Source organism: Perca flavescens, chromosome 16 (assembly GCF_004354835.1).
Source record: "Perca flavescens isolate YP-PL-M2 chromosome 16, PFLA_1.0, whole genome shotgun sequence".
Taxonomy (NCBI): domain Eukaryota; kingdom Metazoa; phylum Chordata; class Actinopteri; order Perciformes; family Percidae; genus Perca; species Perca flavescens.
In genome coordinates, this window is record NC_041346.1 from 25837878 (window position 1) to 25860289 (window position 22412).

Consider the following 22412-nt stretch of genomic DNA (forward strand, 5'->3'; position numbering starts at 1 on the left):
CCAGTATGATCTGAGATGTTCCATTAATGATGCAGTAAACTATAACTTGTGTTTTATAGAGAACATTTTTCTACACCATTAATACACCACAGTGTAGGACCATCTACACCTATAGCAACACGGAACCAACCTAATCTACATATGACAGAAAGGTTGTTAGTGACTGATTAATGTTCCATAAAGAAGTTGGTGGCAAAGTTAGCGTGACATTGCAGTATTTATCATCCCAGGGACTTGATTTTGTCCAAGCAGGTGTTCAAATCAAGTGAACATGTAAACCTTGACGTTCACAGGTGAAAATTATTTCTGTTTTGATATAAAACTCTTAGGTCAGGATTTGCAATGAATTGCATTATATTGCTTTCAGGTTTTGTTTAATGCTTGTACATAAATGAGTATACATAGATTACCTATGTATTATTTTTGTTCAGTCAATAGGTGGCTTACTGCTCTTGACATTTTCAGTTGTAGCTATTGTTCAGCTAAGACCACCAGGCCAGCATGGTGGCCCAATGGTTAACACTGTGGCCTGGACAGCAAGAAGGTTCTAGGTTTGAATCCAGGTTGTTCTGGGCCTTTCTGTGTGGAGTCTGTATGTTCTCCCCATGTTTGCGTGGGTTTCCTCCGGTTTCCCCAACCATCAAAAACATGCACTAGGTTCTCCGGTCAGTGCCCTTGATCAAGGCACTGGCTCAGATCTGGAGTTGGCGCCCACTGCTCCCTTGAGGGATGGGTTAAATGCAGAGAATTAATTTCACTACATGTATGTGTATGTGACAATAAAGTACCTTTACCAAGGTATACTGAAAACAGCCCTGTGTTTAAAAAAAATACAGGAGGCTGCAATGATTGGGTACTGTTGAGACATGAAATATGATCCAGGAAGTTCAGTTTAAATAACCGATTCAGCAGTTTGAAATACTCTGACTCTGAGAAGTTATCATAGTGACTGTCATGTTTTTATCTTTTGTTGTGAGGATTGTGTGAAAACAAATTGTTCACTTTACAAAATAATCTACCAGGAATGTGTTTTGGATTGGCCAACACAAGAAGCTAGCAGGGAAACTTGGTCAGCCAGGTTCCAATTTTTTGATGGAGTTTACCCAGTATAGCTGATCTGTTAAACCTGTTGCTACTTGCATTTAATAGCTTAAGTTTTTTTTGAAAAACTAGCTTGGAATTTAAAGATACCCTGTGGAGTTTTTGACCACTAGTAATGCTGTCGAGCAATGTTTTTACAAGTGGGTCCCCACTTTGTTTAAATCATGCATGCACACAAGGATGCTGTCGGTTTCACGTTATTGTGCTGATCAACAGTCGGCCAAGAAACTAAGAAATCGCCAACAATGACAAGGAAGAAGAAGCTAGCACAAATGGATAATAAATAATAAACATTACACGAGTCAAGATATTTTAAAAATAGCTTTGCGTATGTTTTATAAGGAAGAAAATGCATTCATCACATGTGTTAGACTTCAACCATACACACAATGTGTTTTTGAATAGAAACTGTGAATGCAAATCCAACCTTTGTTTACAATAAAACACAGGATACCTTTAATTGGTCACGTGCTCATGAAGCAAGGAAATTTCCAGGCAAACCCACCAACTGTTAGACAAAATATGCTGACCTTTCCCCGAATTTATGAATATGAATAAAATATTGTCGTTTGAGCTAATTAAAAGGGTTAAATTTTATCCCGTGTTTTATTACGTAAAGTTTTTTTTTATTATTATATGAAAACACTGTTCTGTTCTCTAGATTGTGAATACAGTACAACTGTCAGTTTTTCTTTGTGCTTAAAAATACTGTAAATATACAAAACATGCAGCACAAACTGTATTCTCATATCTTAACATCATAACCAGAAACATATATGATAGTAAGAGGACAGCAACCCAAATTGTTCTGCTTGTGATGTCAGTGTAGCCGGTGACCTCCGTATTCATGCTGCTCTATGCAAGTTTGACTTTGAACCATCTGAAGCATCATTTCTTATGTGGAACACAGAAACAGAGCAGAGCCATAATTAGAGTGAAGGCTGTCACACTGGCCTGTAGGGAGCCGGACTGAGCCACTCTGAGGGAATGCACACACAGACATACGCAGTGACTTTATACTGACAAAATGGCTTCTGATAACACTTTATAACACGCAAGTAGAAGCTGTGTTGTGTACCAGTCATGGTAACGTTCCTCTTTTGTCTTGTTTTGCGCTCTGTCTTTCTTCTTGAGCCTTTGAATCCCTTCCAGGCAATGCACTTGGCAAGTGATTGGACTTATCTGCAGCATTGTGATGGTCCTCAGGTCTGACTGTGCACTTCCTCAGTTCCTTATTTTGCTCTACTGTTCACTGTTGGTATTATAACTGACAAGAAAGATGATCTATAAGACAACCGAGCTGGGGCTTAGAAGTCTGTGTCACTGCTGAAATAATGAGTCTTTCCAGTTGTGTTTGGTTTAGTTAATTATAACTTAAAATAATACGCACACAAGAATTTGGCCAAGAATATAAAAACAAACAAGACCGTTTCAGTATTTGTCATGCTAGACATGCCAAGAAGGCAACGTAGAAGAGACATGTTGCTACCAGAGTATATTCACTTGAGTATTGGGACTAGGACTGCAACAAATGATTATTATTGATTAATCTGACAATTACTTTGTAAATTATTTGGTTATTCGTTATTCTCTTGTTTTACAAATGACTTAAACTAATTAACTTAATTCACTGTTCCATAAATATTAGACCTTAGACCACATTATTGGCAATCTGTCAATAAGTCACAAGATGATTGTTTGAAGCTGGATTATGAAAGTAACATGTTTACCTTTCTCAATTAATCATGTGATTACAGCAAGCTCAGGCTCTGCACCTCACAGAGGCGCTCTTATCGCAGCTTTTGAGTTCTGTTATTACAGCATGCTGAACTTTGCTCTCTCCTGTGGAGAATGGTCATTGAATAAAAGTAATCAATGGCTTAAAGTTGGATTATTTGTGCTCGTATTGGTTCATAAGGTTTGTTGGAATATTATTTTGTTCCAAGCCCTGACAGCTACTTCAGAGACTTTGTCTGCTCCCCACGGGCCACTATAATCAGCTGACTCTAAACTCTCTTACACACACACGCACGCAGGACTCGTCAAATTCATCACCAAACTAACAAAACCCCAGTTTTCATGCATGCATGAGTCTAGCTCTTCCAACCTTTCTTTTCTAAAATGGCAGTTTTATCACAGCTAAATACATATATACTGTATATGGTTATTGTAATTGAGGATTAAACTTCAGATCTGCATGTTTTTCAGTAGTCATTTGTGTTTGGCTGCTTATCTGCCAACCAGGAAACATGAGTCAAGGATCAAAGGTGATGAAGTTAAGGTGAGGCTGCCATCAAATGACTGAGGTAGGACTGTCTATGCAGGGAACAGCTGAGGGAAGAATGTATGCAGTAGCAGAAAAAATCAATGCAAAAGCAAAGCATTTCCATTTCAAACAGGTCCTGCTTAATACACTGACCCACCGAACTTTTGGAGGGGAGCCAGTTTGTGAACGCTGCAAGTGCACAGCAGCATCTGCTTATGATGCAGCACCCCACTGTCTCACAACCCCCCTGCACAGGATGTGAAGTGGTAGATGCCTGTTACATGATATGAAGCATGTTGAGCTAAGGGAGCAGGGTGAGTGTTTGGGATATGGAGCACAGTTGCAGTGAGAGGGGAAAACAAAAAGTCAGCTGGTATTAGGTGTCGTATCCCTGCAACAGTGGAGGCTGTCAACGCCTGACCTGGATCACACACTGTGTGCCTTTCAGGATCCTCCCTGGATTGCTTTTTATTTGAGGACAGAGGAGGACAAGGTGCCCTCTCTGCCTATGTGTATATGCCGCAGCTGGCTGCAGATGTGCCTGTGCAGAGGAAGTTTGGACCTAAGCAGAGCTGTTGTAGGAATACGTGTAAGGACTGCTCTGGGGTTCGCATCCTCCTGAACCCTGAAAGCCGTCGCTTCTCCTCACTGGGTCTTCAGAAGCCCCCTTTACATCTCCCTCTCTGGCATGACTCGGACACAATGTCAGATTCTAGTCTGTGGACAGTACTGTCCAACTTTAACATGCCACATTTCTTCAGTGGAGCCCGCCTGCGCCGCTCCAAGAGGTAACCTTTAACAGTTTGAAGTATTGCCGTATTTTCTTTTCTGCAATATGGTATGCTGCTTTACACACTAGCTTCTTTGCAAATGGGCATCAGACACCAACATTTGTCTTTCCCGAGTAAAAAGCTAATTTTTCTACGAAACGAGTAACTTTAAAATGTATAGTTTTCTGGACACTGATTGGCAGGAGGGATGTTTTTCCTTGTATTTACAGTATGTCAGCAGAGATGTTTTATGAGGCCAACATGAATAAGAAGCTGGGTGTTGCCCTTAGCCTATTGTGTATTATTTGGTTTGTGAGTCAAATGGTAATTGAATGTTTGTTGTTGAAGCAAGCTCATGTTCCTTACACAGGATGTGTACTTTCTGATATGCCACCCCCATAGTCAAGAGTTGGAAAGTGGAAATGCTGATTGTTTTTTTTTTTTATATATATATATTTCCATTACTTATTGGTGATGTTACAGTTTCTGTCTTCTGTCCAAAGTAGTGCTTCTGAGAAAATGTTGCATTTCGTACCATGCAATGTAATTCTTTAGAATTTTTAACATCGCCGAATTAAAAAACATTTCATTGGTTTATGTGATTCAGCCACTGGTTTATAGCTAAGCCACTCAGTTTTTTGTATATGGTTTGGTGAAGCCCATATAACTGATATTATCTTTAATCCCTGTCCTGACCCATTTTATAGTGCAAAACCGCTTAACATGAAAAACTGGCTGCTTTTTGACAACTTGCATTAGAGCAAAAATATTTTTTCATTTGAAAACCGCTGTCAGATTTAGTGGATATTGAAAACGGAAGCTTCATGCTATAAAAGCACAATCTCAGAGATCACAGACATGTTTTTCTGCTGTGTTTGTGAATAAATTGATGATTGACTGTAAATGAAATGAACTGATTATTGATTTAATACATACTGATGGGAAGTTTCATTACAGATCACCAGTTAGTCCCCTAACTGAAATGAAATCCGCCGGAATGGATGTCACCCTTTTAAGTGCTTTGCATGTAGACCACCTATTTTCCCGATGTCATTACAACAATGTCCTTTTTTACTTTTTCTTTTAGTTATGATCAGAATATTTTGATATAAGCTCATGATATACAACACAATTGGTATCCTAAACAAGCCACTGTAAATTCAATACTCAGGTGACACATCTGTATTCTTAAAGTCAAAATAGAAAAGAAAATGCAGTAAACTTTATTCTGTAATAAGTTATGAAAATGTTAGGAACTGCAAAATGTAAGAACTTTGCTGCAACTAATGACCATATTAGAGATTTGTCAAAGCTGAATCTAAAAATATATGTAATACTGTACATCTTCAGATGTAGATAATCAGTTTTTAGTGGCGAGGGAAAAAAGCTGCAAGTTTTTAAATACTATTAATAGAGCCGTGTGTGTCATATGAGTAACTTTGAATTTGTGTTTGTCAGCGAGGAGCAGCACTGCGCTTTGTCAGCTCACCTGACAGCTCTGACAAGGGAGCAAAACTCACAAAAGTGAAAAAGATTCATCATGGCTTTTTGTTGACATCGGTCAGGATCAGACATTTGAGGTTTATCTGAGTTTAGAGAGTTGTAAATCAAAGGCTTTTATCTATTTTTGCCTCTTCCTGTACCCAAAATAAGTAATCAAACTGAAAGAGAGAAATTGTTTTTGACAGATTGAGATTACTTTGTAATAATAAAATGTTACGGTAAAGTAGGTCAGTGTAGAAATGCAATAAATGTAAACTTTAAGGTACTGTTAAATATTTTAACCATGATATGTGAAGTTTGATAAGCACCTTTTTATAGAGAATTTTTAGTCGTTGAATCTGTAGCTACGCTTGTGGAGATTTCATGTGTAATACAACAATGGTGTGATGAGGTTGAGGGTTTTGCATATAACCGAGACTGGTAAACCCTCCTATGGATCTGTTCCAGGAATCTCACACATCTGCAGTATAGCTTACAACACTGGCCTACTTTCTCCCTATCATCTAAGCCCAGGGCTTCTTTATCCCTCCTTTAAAGCTTCTCTATAGCGACACGTTTTTTCCCCCTCACTCAGCCTTTCTGGCCGCATAGGTGCCTCAGCATCAAATGTGAAGAAGATGGCCTGTGTGCTAACATAACTTGTGACTGTCTTTTTTTGCAAAATAATCGAGGAGCAGTCATTTTAATGTCTTAAAGTGGCACTCCACTCTCTAATAGGGGTTATAATGGTACAAACACTGGGATGAGGAGTGATAGCGTGAAGCAACAAGAGGATTTATTGGGCAGCATTGTGGCATTCTCTTGGCCTAATCCACAGTGAGAGGGTATAAATAGATCTCGTTAAATGTGATCCTCTTTAACTCAGCACCTGTGTACCAGATATTATTCACTCCCTCCCCATCAGGATAAATGATTAATGTCCACACTCTTGATTGCAGGGGAAACCACTGGAGTAAACAAGGATGAATTGGATTTCAGTCAAAACAGGGTTTCCCCTCTGATTAGGTGCAGCTTGGGTTAATTCTGTTGCTAGTCATTTGGCCTCATGCAAGAACTGTGTTGTGTTCTTATCCTGAATCTCCTAATTTTTTTTAGAGGTTTCTTGTTCAAGGGTTTCAAGCAGGGCTGTAGTACTTGAGTCCGGACTCAAGACACTTTTCTGTTGTCTCGGACTGGTATTTGGACTCAGACTTGTCTCGGACTCAGCCATTGGACTCGACCAATGTTCTAATTTGGTTCAGCACTATATGCTTTTGTTCTGAAGTAACTTCCTCCTTCAAAACAAAACAATTGATGAAGCGCGCTCGTTTAGAAAACGGGTATTAGTTTAATTTAAAATCCATCTAGAACAGGCATCGAGATTGGTTGCCTGGTATACACCTTGCTGTATCATATACATTAGGCTACCTCAATCATCAGGTATCAATCATTTTCATTTGGTTTCAAGTCGGATTCACCAGAGTCTCTTAAAAAGACAAACTATCTATAATCATTAGCATATTACGTGCTCCTAAAAAAATTGCCATAGATGGCGTCGTGTTCGGCTCCTTTTTGCGTGTAAGTTTCATTCACAGAAATGTTACCAAAGAGTAAAAACAAGACTTTCAGACTACAACGTTTTTATACAAAAGTAATAAGTTTAGCAGTCTCTGTAGTTTTATTAGAGGACCTGAAAACGGTTTGAAAATATTAATAGTACAGCTCTCAACATGTCATCAGGTGGTTTTCATGAAGTTAGACGTTAAACAAAAACTCTTGTAAAAGCAAAGTGGTCCATGCCTTCAGTAGGTGATGGTACAACAGGTGCAACATAGGATCATACTGGACAGCGACAGTGCGCAGTGAGAGAAATTTTAGAGTAACTACTGAAATGTATAAGTTGATGTGCCGAAATATGTGAAAAATAATAACATTAAAAAACTCAGTAAATTGGCACGTTATGATGATGATAATGGTACGATTAACAGAATAATAATTTTGCATTAAATTTGCCTTAGTTACAGGGCTGCTCAATTATGAAAACAATCATAATCACACATTTTTTTTATCAATATTGACATCATCACTATTATTTAACACGATTACTTGTTGATTTTTGGTAAGATGTTGCAATTATTGAACTTTAAAACAGTGAAAGTTTTTTTTTTTAAATCAACCGTGAAATTACCTAGAACTGTGAAATTTCCCTTAATACTTTTCCAATTTTAACTTATTTGGTCTTGTGTTCTGAATGAAAAAAAAAAAAAAGAGTTATTTGCAGAACGTAATGTGCAAAATAATCGTATTTCTCGATTATTTGGTTTTTGTATCATAAGGAGCCTAATCTTATAATATCTATATAGAAGGTCAAATCATCTTTCTCTTTGGGCACATCACATCACATTGAACTTTTAATTCAGATGTTACTGACTTCTGCTTGAACGTAATTGCTTTCTTATATATTCAATTACGAGACATTTTCTCAGCAACTTCAAGCATCATCAAAAGTTTGTCTCTTTTTCTTGTATTTATAATCAAAAGTGCACTGAGCCATGGGAACTACTGATTGGCTAATAGTTCTGCACATTTGTTTGTCATCTATTTATCATCAGATTAGACATCACTATGTGGCTAATTGCTTAGCCATTAGGCATGAGGAAGGCTTCTCCCTCTGCTGATATTTCTGGTGTCGTTAAATCCATGCATCAAATTTGTGGGACATTGCCATATTACCATAGGTAATAAACAGCAACAGGAGCACAAAAATCATCCACAAGCCTCTTGTGTATCAATGTTTTGCACTGATTCAAAACCGCATTGTCTTGTCTATGCTCTAAAGCTACTTTAGCTGGTGAGTAAATAATATCTTGCAAGGTGTGGTTTGTGTATTTGGCTGGTGAAATGTACTCCTAATACATGAGTTAAAAATACTAGCAAGGGGATAAGCACTGCAAGAAGTGCAGCTAAAACTCACTGCACAAAGAACAAATTGGAGATAAATACGAGGTCGCTTTAAATCTTGGACTTTTTTCACAAATGTAGCTAACTTTACCTTGCCTCAGTTGAGTTTGTGTGGGGGCAGTGGACCAGTTTGTATATTTTTTGTTTGCCCTGCATTTAACGTTGCAGGCAGCCCTTGCCTTCACGCTGTACAAAAATCCAGATTTATTAGCCAGGATTCACAGACTATGACCCCTGAATCATGTCATAAAACAGCAAACATATTTATAAATACACACTGTCAGATATTTTATTGATGGAGTTTATCAGGAGTGATAAACACACTGCTACATCGGTGTTATTGAGGTAGATATACTGTAGTCTGTCACCTGAAGCTACAGGCTCCAAAATAAATAACCTGGAACTTTTGATTATGAAAGGGTAGGCTACATCTTATTGTTTCTCCACTTTCTATTCATGTACTAACATACATTTTTGCATTAATGTTTGTGAGAATGAGAGTGAAGGATCTGCTGAAAGAAAGCTACAGGACTTTGTTATAGAATATTGTAATTGTTTTTGTGACCATCAAAATCTTTAGTAAATCTAGTCTTTAGTGTATTCTAAGTATTTGGGAGCATAGCATGGAGTGTCAAGAGCTTTTTGCACATCATTATCAACTTGTAAAAAGTTGCCAAGCTCTTAACTATTGCTGATGTGACATTGAAGCTATGAGGGCACTGCATTGGCACCTGTAGGAGCTGCTCTTCAGCAGTGTCGACAAAGAGATAAAGGCCGCCTGCTCATGCATCTCTGCATCTGTTGTCGTGCATCTCTGCATCATTACAGAAGCCCATTTGCATTTAATCGTTCTGTGTGATCAATCCTGCAACACACAGACGGGCAAGCTGCACCTGTGACTGTGTGTTAGAACCACCCTAATACGCCATCGTATGAAACCCCCTTGTGGAACACGGCAAGATTGTTTTTAATAGAAAAAAAACAATATTGTAGGGACACCTACTTCCAAAGTGCATGGAGAAGGGAAAAATCTGAGGAGGTAAAACTCCAGTAACACTTGTATTCAGAACAACTTTATTGTTTGAACCTATACTGTTTTCTGCCAGAGAAAACAGTATAGCAAGAACTCAAAGGGGAAAACTATAAAATTTAAACTTGGCAATAACAAAACTACCTACTTTTTCTCATGTTTGTAATTTTGGGTTTTTTGAATCCTCACTCAAACTGCATTTGTTGTTTGTTTATTTTCTGTTTTGGATTTTAATGTTTTTTAATCAAATGTCATTTGTGTGAAGCACTTTGTGACTCTGTCTGTGAAAGGGCCTATATCAAATAAATTACTTACTTACTTACTTACTCACTCTTATTATGGCTATGGTCATCAAAAGCTGCAGTAAAATCCAGGAGCACACACACACACACACACACACACACACACACACACACACACACACACACACACACACACACACACACACACACACACACACACACACACACACACACACACACACACACACACACACACACGCACGCACACGCTAGCTTCAATATTCAAACTGAGAGAAACTGGAGAGTAAATGTGTTTTTGTTGTATTTGTATTATGCACAGGATGGAATTATTATTGAATAACATCTTAAAAATTCAGTTGGAAATGGTTCAGTTCTCATGTTATGTAACATGATGTCATTGAGTCTCTGACCTTGAAGTGAATTCATGCTTTTCAGACATTGTGTGTTACTGTTATTGTGTGTACTGACTCTTCTGCCTCTAATTTAAAAGTATAAACCCACGATTAATCTGGACATTGAACACCGAAGCTGCCGTTTTTTGTTGAAATAGTTCATTTTTCTCTCCAGGTTAAAAATGGGCTTAAATTTATGAGTCACATGTTGTTGATCACAGTGGTCCCTGGTGAGTCACAGTCCTGCATTAACATGATCAAAAAACATACAAAAAATCTGAATGCTGCACAGAGAATGTGCCTTTTGGTGACTGAATCAGGATGTCCTTGTCTCTTGTTTTCAAGGCACTGTATGCACCAATATTTACTGTCAACCCTTGAGTGTTAGAAGCCATGTTTTGGTATTGTAATAGAGTATGTGGTCAGAAATACATGTAATTGAGTGTTTGTATTAAGTGTAGTTGGATGTGTAAAGAGATGGTGGCCGTAGAGGGGGCTCTCTTTGCATTGCATGCAAAAATGCCTCATAAATGTGTGTCAACAATTTATTAAATGCACTTAAGGGGAAAAAAAGGCAATATTTTGCAGTCAATATTTTCTCTTTATTTAGTTTGACAGAAAAAAAAATGTTTTGCAAAACTGAAGTGATACAGTAAGTTGTTGGTCATCATAGATGACCAACGAGTTTATAGTCTGTCTTCATTTTCGATTTCCAATGGGCGTAATTAATGGCTGAGACCAAAATGCCTCTGGACGTGATTGGATAGACCTACAACCAATCAGAGCAACGAAACGTGACATAGCACTGAGCGACAGACAAATGTAAAACAGACCACAGTGTGCAGATATGAGCTGTGATATTGTAACATAAATATTTACTGTGAACAGGTGTTGCCGGTTTTGCCACCAGAATTTGAAAATGGTAGTTCAACAGTCCCCAGCGTGATGGTGCACAAGCCAAAAATGACATGTCTCGTATTTTGCATAGAGCAGGAAGACTGCAAATTGTCATAATCTGGAACCCGCCCCATGTGATATAACCGGTTGTGATTGGCCCGGCCAGCATCTGGTCAGCTGGAAATCTGTCTCAACGGGGGGGTGGACCAGATGCATCTGCCAGAGCAAATAAAACATGAGCTTGCAGATTCATCTGGTTCCCAGACTATGTAATTGAGTTAATGTTGACACAAATGTGTTGAGATAATATATATGGAAGCAAAGAAAGGCCTTAACAAGCAACAGAATTTTCTGTTGAAATTAAGACAAATTTGCCGAAGTACAAAAATAGAAATACTACAATGAGGAGCATATATATATTGTAACATCAAATAAGTACAATTATATGAACACATTGAGATGTTGCCTGCTGTCAATAAGTAACTATGCGATAAGTAATTACTTTGTCCAGTGCCCTGCCTAATATTTGACTCTGTGGTTTTACAGTTGCAGAACGAGCAACAGAAAAAGCCTGATAGGAAGTGGTCAGTCTTCAGGTTTACAGCGACCTCACTCCCCTCTCTCATCTCTTACAGGTAAGTCTATGTGTGGTAACATGCATGTCTGTTAATGAATGTGTATACACTTTATACAGCTCTAGGTTGTTTTCTCACATACCGGTTAGTGCACAGAGGGTGAGCCATTAATTCACAATGTTCTCTAAGTGGAATGCACTCCAATGTAATATAAAATGCCAAAAAATGCAAGTAGAAATATAATCTTCCTAATTTTTCCCTCTTCATAGCTTTAAACTAGCACTTATCTGGCACCCTCCTAGGATATTGTTATCATCAAATGGACAAAAGCTAAAAACAATTAAACATAGGATGCTGAGGCTTGTCTGGCACAAAAAGCAATGACCGAGAGAAAAGCTCTAAAGGGTTGTCATTAAAATAGTATTGTCAGAATCTTTGTCAGGTCAGTTCTGTGATGTTTGGGTGAGAATTAAATCGTACAGTGGCAAGTTGAAGGGCAGTGATTGTGCTGGGTGACGAAGTGGTGGCCTGCAGAGAGGAAATGCACAGGAGCAGAGGGAGGGCAGGCCTCATTTACCACTGGGCGTTTTATTTCCTGGCATTGGTCAGCAAAGTTAGAGCCGCAACTCACAGTGTTTGGTCTGTACTTCAACCTAACAAAGGGGCCCAGTCTTTAATATGGACTCATAAAGCCAAGTTTCTGCTAATGAATGTGTTCAGCGCTGGGATGACCTAACACTGTGACTCAGTCGTAATATTGGTACCAAAGGTAAGAAAAAAACCTTTTTTACTTTTAACAAAACTTACATCAAATACCAGCCTTTTTTTTTTAAATCTCTCTAGCACTTGAGTTTTTATAGCAACATCAATGCAGTTTTGATAAATTTTGTACCTTTTCCAGGTTTACAACTATCACTACATGTCTCAGAAGTTTAACCGTTTAGGATCAGTGAGAAGAGTATTAAACTACACCGTACGCTGCCATCAGGCATCACACATTTGACATTCAGACACATCTTGGCATGCTGTGAGGCATTTAAAAACAAATTCGCTAAAACATACTGTTTGACAATTACTGGCAAATGGAAGGTAGGATAAGAGATGATATTTGACATCTCTTATAGACAACAGGCTTTCTGGTTTTCTAGAAAATGTCCACAACATTGTGCATTTAGTGAATATGCTGTATGAAAATTATACTTTGGAATACTCTATTTGGTTTGCCTGGTTGCTGACCTTGTTTCTATCTCACAAAACCAGAGCACTGAAGCAACTGTTCTCTAAACCTTCTTCAGTATGTTGCTTGGGCTTTAGGAAATTGTGATGGGAATTTTCTGTTACTATTTTCTGACATTGTATAGATCAAACGATTAATCAAGACAATATATACAGACTAATAAATAATGAACATGTTTAGTTGCAGCTCTAGATTGCAGCTCAGCTCTAAACTTTTTGGAGCACTTCTATTTATTTTTACTCAAATTAGCTGTATAGCTCCACCATTACCTAAACAGGAATACGCAATAATGCATGTACCCACTGAGTTGCATACAGTTATCTTTTAAGGAAGTGTTTCAGGGAAGTAAAAATGAGCAGACATCAAACATGTTTGAAATGTTGACTCTGATTCATAATAATGCAGCCATCAGTGGTTTATTGCAGTTGATCAGTCTTTGTTTTGGCTGCAAATTGAAATTATTTAATTGTTTTGCTTGCAGGTTGTTTTCCTATTTTTAAATTTGTTTTATGTTGTGTTTTTCTTGCAGGAACAAGCCCACAAGACAGTCCTAGAAATTTCTCTCCTAGTGCCTCTGCTCATTTCTCCTTTGCACGAAGGTATACACAACCATGAATATTACTTGATTTGCAGCTGAACAAATCGGCCAGTAAAGACCAGAGGGAGACTTATCGGATAAAGATTCATTCAAAATAAAAAAAGAGAGTATGCTGTGCTCCAAGTTGTAGCCCTTCATCAATGTCAGACAATAAAGGCCTTCATATTTTCTCAAAATATTCAGCTTATTTAGTCTATTTCTACTTCCAAAAACATCAGTGTTATTTATTTTATACCATTTCTCAACATGATATCATGTAATTGTATTTTTATTACAATCCACAGTCATTGCTACAGAGCAGACAGGTAACTTCATGTCAGGGTTTATTTACCTTTCTGAATTTTCATTTGTCACACATGACTTCCCCCACCTTTCATTAGTTTGTCTCATAAGAAGTTTTCATTCTGGCATCTAGTTTCAGTTCTACATTCAGTTGTTGTTTCTCTCTTTCTGCTTTCCTGTGTCGTGTAACTAATAGAATCATTTTGAACAACAGCAAAGATTCATCTATAACCATGTTTTCATTAGGATTGTAGAATGCAATTTACATGTTTTGAATACAAACATGGAAATTATACATATTTCATGTTTCTAAAGGCAAATCTGTCTTTGAACAAAGCACATTTTTCTCACTGGCTAGCATCGTAACTAATTGTTCGTTTATTGATTCAATTCATTCTTTGCTGTTGTGTGACAGGACTGATGGTCGCCGCTGGTCGTTGGCCTCCCTTCCATCCTCTGGATATGGAACCAACACGCCCAGCTCCACCATCTCTGTAAGCATCATGCACTCACCCAGTCTGACACAACAGGTCAGCCTAATCCATCCTCTACCAACCAAACTTTTCTTCACTTTGCCCTGGGGCACGAGCGGATGGCTTACAGGAACATCGCAGCTGTTGTTGTGTTAAAGGTTCAGAGAAGAAAAAGGTGCTACCATAACGCTGGCTCTTCCGTGTCTGCCCTTCACAATTAAAGCCCAGCTTAAGTTCACTTAAGAGCATTTCGCTAAGAGGAAACTCAATAATAAGCCATTTTGCCGACACTAAATATCAAACAAAAGCCAGACACTATATTGTATTTAGTTGCTGTGAGCTGTAAATGTATTACTTCTAACCAGACAGCAGAACATAACTTAATCTCAGAGCGACCTCCACAGTGCAGTCAGATCTCGGAGCTGACCGGGCAAAGACCGCAGTCTTCATCAGACTCACCCTGGGTCGGGTTAATTAAGTGTGCTGCTAACATTACTGTCGGCAGAGTATAGCACCGCCCTCATTAAACGCTGACTGTGGCGATATCAGAATGTATTGTTGACTAAAAGACAAAACTCTTTATTTTCATTGCCTTCCACCATTTCTTAGCAGTACCACAGGCCAAGCAATCGGCCCGTTCCAAACAGGTGCATTTTGAACGGGCACTATACTAGTTTCAGTTAAACAGAAAAAAATATATCAACATAACGGAGTACTTGAAATCTAGCTATCGGTCTCTGTCCACTTGACTTGGGAAAAACTTGCCACTTCATGTTTTTTTTATCCACACAAAAAATGCCATCTATTTTTTTTCTTTTCATGTTGAATATATATGTTTCATTTCCAGTCATCCTGTTCATCACAGGAGAAGCTGCACCAGCTGCCCTTCCAGCCTACGCCTGATGAACTGCACTTTCTCTCCAAGCACTTCTGCACTGAGAGTATCTCCGGGGATGAATGCCGCAGAGCGACAGCCATGCGACCCCGCTCACGCAGTCTCAGGTATTTGTTTACCTCTGCAGATCATCCTCACGTGGTAATGCATGCGTTGGACGTCGTTGCCACTCAGATACTGATCTTACTCCAATTTATATTTCAGCCCTGGAAGATCTCCATCATGTTTCGACCATGAGATTATCATGATGAATCACGTCTACAAGGAGCGGTTTCCTAGAGTAAGAACTCACAATGTGTTTGCTACAGCTGCATCTGGCCATTAATAATCTTTTGCATTGCCAAACTGACACCTTCCCTTTCTTCCTGCAGGCCACAGCTCAGATGGAGGAAAGGATTCAGGACATCATCCGCAGCAACTCTCCAGAGAGCGTCCTCCCTTTGGCAGATGGTGTGCTCGGCTTCGCCCACCACCAGATAATTGAACTGGCCCGTGACTGTCTGGAGAAGAGCCGGCTAGGACTCGTCACCTCCAGCTACTTCTGCGAGCTCACTGACAAGCTGGAGAGGCTTGTTCAGGAGGTGAGAACGTCTTCTGAAATCATAGAGATGTTTTCAAAGACATTACACCAATAAAAAAGCATGAACATGTTGTGGAAACACTGTTGAAAATGTGCCGATTTAGATCTTTACAGCAGGAGGACCTAGCCCCAGTTTGTGCTTCATGTATTAAATTACATTTGAGTCACAGAGCTAAGCATTTGATATTGGGAAAAATAATTATCCAAATTTTTTATTACCATATTTAGTCTATTGCAAAAATAGGTTTTGAACTTCTTACTCAGGTTGCAATGTGTTTTATACTCCAGGTAGCCAGAAGTTAAGTGTACTTTCTCATTAAGGAGTACACAAGCAAAATAGTAATGTAATTTTGTGAAAGAAAAATCAATGTATATCAATATCATATTTTTTTTTTTCCCACATTGTACAAATTGAGCAAGGGCATATCTTATTACTGGCTACCATCTTTGCTCGGATTAAGTCAAAAGAAGTGCAGAGACAGAATAATTGTATCATCTAGATGGTCAAAAGAGTCTTTCAGGATTCTGGAAATAACTTCAGAATAGTAAGTGTTGTTAAATGACCTTCTGGGTTTTCAAAGATCACTGGATAAATCAGATGTTTAGAGTTCAAACGTGACAGTCATACACGAGAGGCACAAACAGTGATACAGGAGGAACATGCTGCATTTTTCCAGTCCACAATAACATGTTAAAAACTCTCAAGATCTTGTATCTTGCTGTGTAGTCCACAGAGAGATCAGAAAGCGAGGAGGTAAACTTCATCAGAGAGCTAGTGAAGAAGATTCTCATCATCATAGCCCGACCTGCTCGACTGCTGGAATGCCTGGTATGTTTTGTATCACTGAACAACTTCTGAAATTTACTGTATGATTACCGCTGTAATTATCAGTGTGCCACGGATCTTTTGTATTTAATTTTTGAATATAATTCTTATATTCTTATTACAGGTTTAGATGTCTCTTTCGTGAGTGCTTTTAAACAGGAAGTAGATCAGAAATTTGATATTTTATAATGTCTCTTTATACGTGTGTAACTAAAATAGCTAGTAGTCATGGCTGCCAATGTTAGAGCAGTGCAAAGGTGTATTTCTCTACCTTGAGCAGAGCTGCCACTTGATCCCTTAGACATCCTGCTGTATAATTCACATTAACTATAATAATGTCATCAGTCATCAAACCTTCAAACTGCTCACTAAGACTTATAAAAGGCATCTGTGAGTGTGTCTAAAAAAACAAGTAAAAACCACAGAAACACCAGGTCCTGGTACAAAAACTACAGATTTGTTGTTTTCCTCCTTTTAAAACATGTTTATATACTGGAGTGTGCTGCTGTGTGTGTTCAGGAGTTTGACCCAGAGGAATTTTACCACCTTTTGGAGGCCGCAGAAGGACACGCTAAAGAGGGCCAGGGCATCAAAACGGACATCCCTCGTTACATCATCAGCCAGCTGGGACTCACAAGAGATCCTCTGGAAGGTATGGGAAGTTTATGGTCCTCATCAGTGATTATACAATACAAACCACTCTGGTTAGAGCTGCTGGCACTCTCAAACAAGATGCTTAAATGGCATAACGGCATGAAATGTTATTATGAAAAATGGGGTAAAGTTCAGTTATTCCACCATCAATGCATTTAATTTGGCAGTTGGAAGTGAATCATAGTTATATAGTTTCTTCTCTAGGGTTTGTAAAGAAGAAAATTAATTGCACTCTTATCTTATATAACCATCCATTGAAGTGCTGAGTATTACAGTTGTCAGTGATGCTGTAAAGGAACACAAGGAAACCGTTGTGGTGAGGCTATAAAGGAATGAAGGAACTAAAAGACAAAGATACTTTTGACTAATGTCCTGGACTGAACAGACTGTCTTTCTAATGACCCTCTGTCTCTCTAGATTCAGTAACAAACAACATTCATTATGACTAATTAGAAAGGAATGGCCTCCCCAAAGACCTTATACAGATCCACACAGGCTGGCTCATCAGCCAATCTCTCCATTCATTTCCCCCGAGTGTCTCCTGTGTTTTGTTTGCCCAGTGCCTTGTGTGCCTGAAGCGAACCTTACAAGGAAGGACAGATGTTAAATAGCAGTGGAAATGTGTTTACAGGCTCTCTGGGGACAAGACAAACACCCCCCTGTGAAACTACACACATTGACTTTGGCATGATTGCACACAAACACACACAGAAAAAAAGTAAAAGATGCAAGGTGGTTTTTAATGAGCACTTGTTCTAGAGTGGTGATTTTCAAAATGGGTTTGTGTTGCCACATCTTATTTCCGCCCCATTTATTCTCAATTCAGATTATCTTGGAGTCAGCACCTCAAACCTAATAGGTTAATAAAGGCTGCTGTTTTTTGTTTTGTTAATAGGTCCTGATTTCTCACCATTTATTTAACTTTTGTTTCAAAAACTGCACTGCAGAACACATACATGGGCCTTGCATGAAGTTATAGATTTATGATATGCTAGCAACTAGTTTTTTATATTGAAACCCACTTTTTTTTTTCCTGTAGAAATTGCTCAGCTGACCAGCTGTGACAGCGGGATTGCAGAAACACCAGAAACGGATGACTCTGTAAGCACTCGATTTGTTTTCGTTGATCTACTCCATCCATCTTTACCACAGATGTATCAGCAAAGTACAGATTTTTCAAATGTCTGTAGCGGAGCGCTTCCCGGACTCAAAAAATTAGCTTGAGGTGCTCTTTGGAAGGGATAATCATAATGTAGAAACCAAAAAGGAAACTCCAAGGCACTCTCTTTTAGAAAAATACAAAGCCTTTATTTATGGCTTAGTCATCATAAATCTTAAAGTACTCCGACGCGTTTGGCATACAAGCCTTCGTCAGGGAGTCAATCAAGTTTAATTATTTGTCTCTCTTCTTGCCCTTAGTCTCACAGCCTCAGCACAGCCTTGCGGTGCCGGCGTAAACCCTGTGAATTGGACTTTGAGATGACAAAACTCATCAGCAATGGTGCCTATGGGTAAGGACATCTTATTTTATATCTGATTATTTAATCTCTGATGATAGATGGTTTGTTACAGCCCCAACAATTTCAGTTAGAACTGACTTTTTCTCATCTTGTTTTCAGTTATCTTCCTTGCATATTGCCTCTTCCCTCTCTATTTCCACCAGACATTATTAACAATAGACAATAAAACAAATTTGGAACCCAATTGGACAACTTGTTCTTCCAAGTGGAGTGGTTTTAACATCTGTTATTTCCCCCAGCTAACAGTGAACTTTTTATTCTACAGAGCTGTTTATCTGGTTCGGCACAAGGAAACAAAGCAGCGGTTTGCCATGAAAAAGATCAACAAGCAGAACCTGATTTTGAGGAATCAGATACAACAGGCCTTTGTGGAGAGAGACATCCTTACCTTTGCCGAGAACCCTTTTGTGGTGTCCATGTACTGCTCCTTTGAGACAAGGCGGCACCTGTGCATGGTCATGGAATATGTTGAAGGTCAGCAGCTAGGATTTTTTAATGCATAGTGCTGCAGCTGAAAGCAATTTGAACAATGTCTCCTGTGTGTTCTCTCAATCACATCACTCCATTGATCTTTACAGGTGGAGACTGTGCAACCCTTTTGAAGAACATGGGTCCCCTGCCTGTGGATATGGCCAGGATGTACTTTGCAGAGACAGTGCTGGCTCTGGAGTATCTCCACAACTATGGCATCGTCCACAGGGACCTCAAACCAGACAAGTGAGACCTCGCAAAATTTTAGTGATGAACCCATAAAAAATGATCACCTGATCTCCGCAGTACAGAGCGCTTTAGTGTCTTTCATCTCATTGTTTTGGTTTTCTGGCTCGCAAAATTACTGTTATTTTCGCTATAGTTTTGCTATAGTTTCATCTTGAGCTGTTTCCATCAAAAAAAGCTCTGAAAACCAATTGTTCTCTACCTGCTCAGCAACAAACAGCAGACAGATAGTTAGTGACTAGCTTGTGAACATAATGAAGCATTCAGTTGCCAAATATTTCCAGATATTTTCCTCAGAAGTTGGTGGATGTTAATACATCAATAATAATGATACAATAATATGACATGCATAAGAAATATAACATTAATTTGGCTAGGTTAGCTCAGTTGGTAGAGCAGGTAATATAGAGAGACTCAGAAGGTCCAGGGTTCAAGTCCAACCTGTTACAATTACCTGCATGTCTTCCCCGAAAAAAAATATTATTTAATATATATATAACATTAAAAAATAAACCATTTTGCATTATTAGTGCTTTTACTTTTGGTACTTTAAGTGCATTTTCTCAATATTTATCTACTTTCATTTAAAGCACTAGTGCGTAACTTTTTTATAATAATGAACGTCCGTTACATTCAAGCCATTGCCAAATGAGTTGCTACAAAGCTAATTAAGACTTTCAGCTCCACAAAACTCTCGTTGATAATGATCACAAACCTTGACTACTTAAAGGTTTGCTGACTGTTGTTTTTCATTATCACAATTTATTGTAACGTTTTCATTATTGTCCTCCTTCCTCCCCCCACATCTGTCTTCTTCACAGTTTGCTGGTTACATCAATGGGACACATTAAGCTGACAGATTTTGGGTTGTCCAAAGTTGGGCTGATGAACATGACCACGAACCTGTATGAGGGACATATAGAGAAAGATGCAAGGGAGTTCTCTGATAAGCAGGTAAATCTTTAAATTTAACTGACAGTAGTGACAATACATTTCCCACAAACTACATCATGTTTAGAATATTTATTGTATTTTAAATATTAGGTATGTGGAACCCCAGAGTATATCGCACCAGAGGTGATCCTGAGACAAGGCTACGGGAAGCCGGTGGACTGGTGGGCGATGGGCATCATCCTCTACGAGTTCCTTGTGGGCTGTGTGCCTTTTTTTGGAGACACACCAGAGGAGCTGTTCGGACAGGTCATCAGTGGTCAGTGTTACCTCCATTTTCTTCTCAGATGATGTAACGTTTCTGTAATATTGCGGAGGAATTCCCAAATCTCATTCAGATATGAATTAAACATTTACGTACTGACCACATGGAATTAGTCGGTGTGCATATTTTGCAATTTATTGGAGACTGAGATTTCCTTGAGGGCCAGTTGCAAAACAGATGGCAGTAAGTGGATTCAGCTTGACTTTAGACCTCAAGTGAAGTTTTAATAATTCTGATAATATTACTTTGTTCTCTTCTTGTAGTCTCATGGCAACAAGGAGCACAGAGAAAATCTTAATCTTGAAAACAAGCTTTTTTCTTGTCAGTGGTGTGGCTCAGATGAATTGTATTATTTGGAGTTGTTGGATAACAGCCTCTATCTATCTCAATCAAATTGTACCAAGCCTCTCAGAGTGACTGTTAATTAAAGGGGCCTGAACACACTGAATGCCTGCCACCGTGGCCTCAGGCCGCGCATACATATTCATAGCTCCCCTCCCAAATTTGATTAAAATGGGGACAAATGGTGCACAGAGCAGACAATCAGCATGGCACAGACAGACTTTGCTCCCCTTTTCATTGCTTATCCATGAGGCGTTTTACTAACAGCTAGAGCACATGTAAATTGTCTCATTCATCATTATGCTCAAATCCTTAGCACTAACTCAGTTTTGTCCGACTTTGCTGGTGAAGCTATTTTGAACTGAGCACTTCAGAGAAGAGTGTTACAAATGTCAGCCTTAGTGGGTCACATTAGGTGAAGGTATAAAATAAAATAGAATTATAAAATCTTACATACCTTTTATGCTTGTAATGTTAATGTTCCTATAAACAGATTTCTCTTTACAAACAATAAAAAATGCACGTGCAGCATGGAGGTAGAAAACTCAATGCTTAGAAATCAACAACTTGCTGCAAGCTCACATCCTCGCTTTTCACATTTTGATATTGACACCTGTCTCTGCTCTAGCTAGCTAACATGACAAATACAATTCTAGTCATAAATAGCAGCTCGTGGCAGTGAAAATGCTATCCAAGACTACACAAAGTCAGCTCTACAGAAATAACCTGTTTGTGTCCCAAAACACAAAATATGTTGTTTACCTGCTGCACAAGTAACTGATATAATATTATGGATATTACATTTTTTAACATCAGCATGTCTGAAAATTCTGCTGTTGACTGTCAAACTATACCGGAAATTAGATATATGTTATATATCTGTTACTTGAGTTAAAAATCTCGTAGAATTTAACAAGTATTATTTCTCAGCCACACAGAATCATGAAGAGACTCTGAACACCTGTAAGTATAGGTGATGCATTTTCACTAAAAAGCCATCAGTGTGCATCTCTATCAGCTTGTCACCAAGTCACACACTGAAATTCTAAACTCATGTCAAATCACCAGACTTGTTTATAGAGCCTGACAAACATTTGCTATATTTATTTAACAGCTACAAACACATATTAACAGTGTGAGCTGTCTTACTTTAAACCATTCCGTCTCATCAGTTTCTGTGCAAATTCACCACCTTTTACCAGATTGCTAAATGCAAACCGCTAATTATGTTCTGTAGTAAGGTATTAAAGCCAGTTTTTTTTTTTTTTTTTTTTTACTCCCTGTTTTAAGATGACGTTACTCTGAAACACATTTATATATTTCCTGAGCAAAGCT

General features: G+C 38.6%; 1 protein-coding gene across 2 annotated transcripts in view; it reads left to right on the top strand.

The window, feature by feature from the left end:
• The window catches only part of mast4 (microtubule associated serine/threonine kinase family member 4), a 93077-nt gene that overhangs the window by 56151 nt on the left and 14514 nt on the right, over positions 1 to 22412 (top strand). For both annotated transcript variants that reach the window (XM_028601040.1, XM_028601041.1), the window contains exons 5-18: positions 11709 to 11797; positions 13504 to 13573; positions 14270 to 14348; positions 15175 to 15329; positions 15427 to 15502; positions 15594 to 15803; positions 16530 to 16631; positions 17148 to 17280; positions 18322 to 18383; positions 18702 to 18793; positions 19068 to 19276; positions 19381 to 19519; positions 20341 to 20473; positions 20564 to 20729. In XM_028601040.1, coding sequence (XP_028456841.1) covers positions 11709 to 11797; positions 13504 to 13573; positions 14270 to 14348; positions 15175 to 15329; positions 15427 to 15502; positions 15594 to 15803; positions 16530 to 16631; positions 17148 to 17280; positions 18322 to 18383; positions 18702 to 18793; positions 19068 to 19276; positions 19381 to 19519; positions 20341 to 20473; positions 20564 to 20729 — 1715 coding nt within the window. The remainder of the gene's footprint in view (positions 1 to 11708; positions 11798 to 13503; positions 13574 to 14269; positions 14349 to 15174; positions 15330 to 15426; positions 15503 to 15593; positions 15804 to 16529; positions 16632 to 17147; positions 17281 to 18321; positions 18384 to 18701; positions 18794 to 19067; positions 19277 to 19380; positions 19520 to 20340; positions 20474 to 20563; positions 20730 to 22412) is intronic.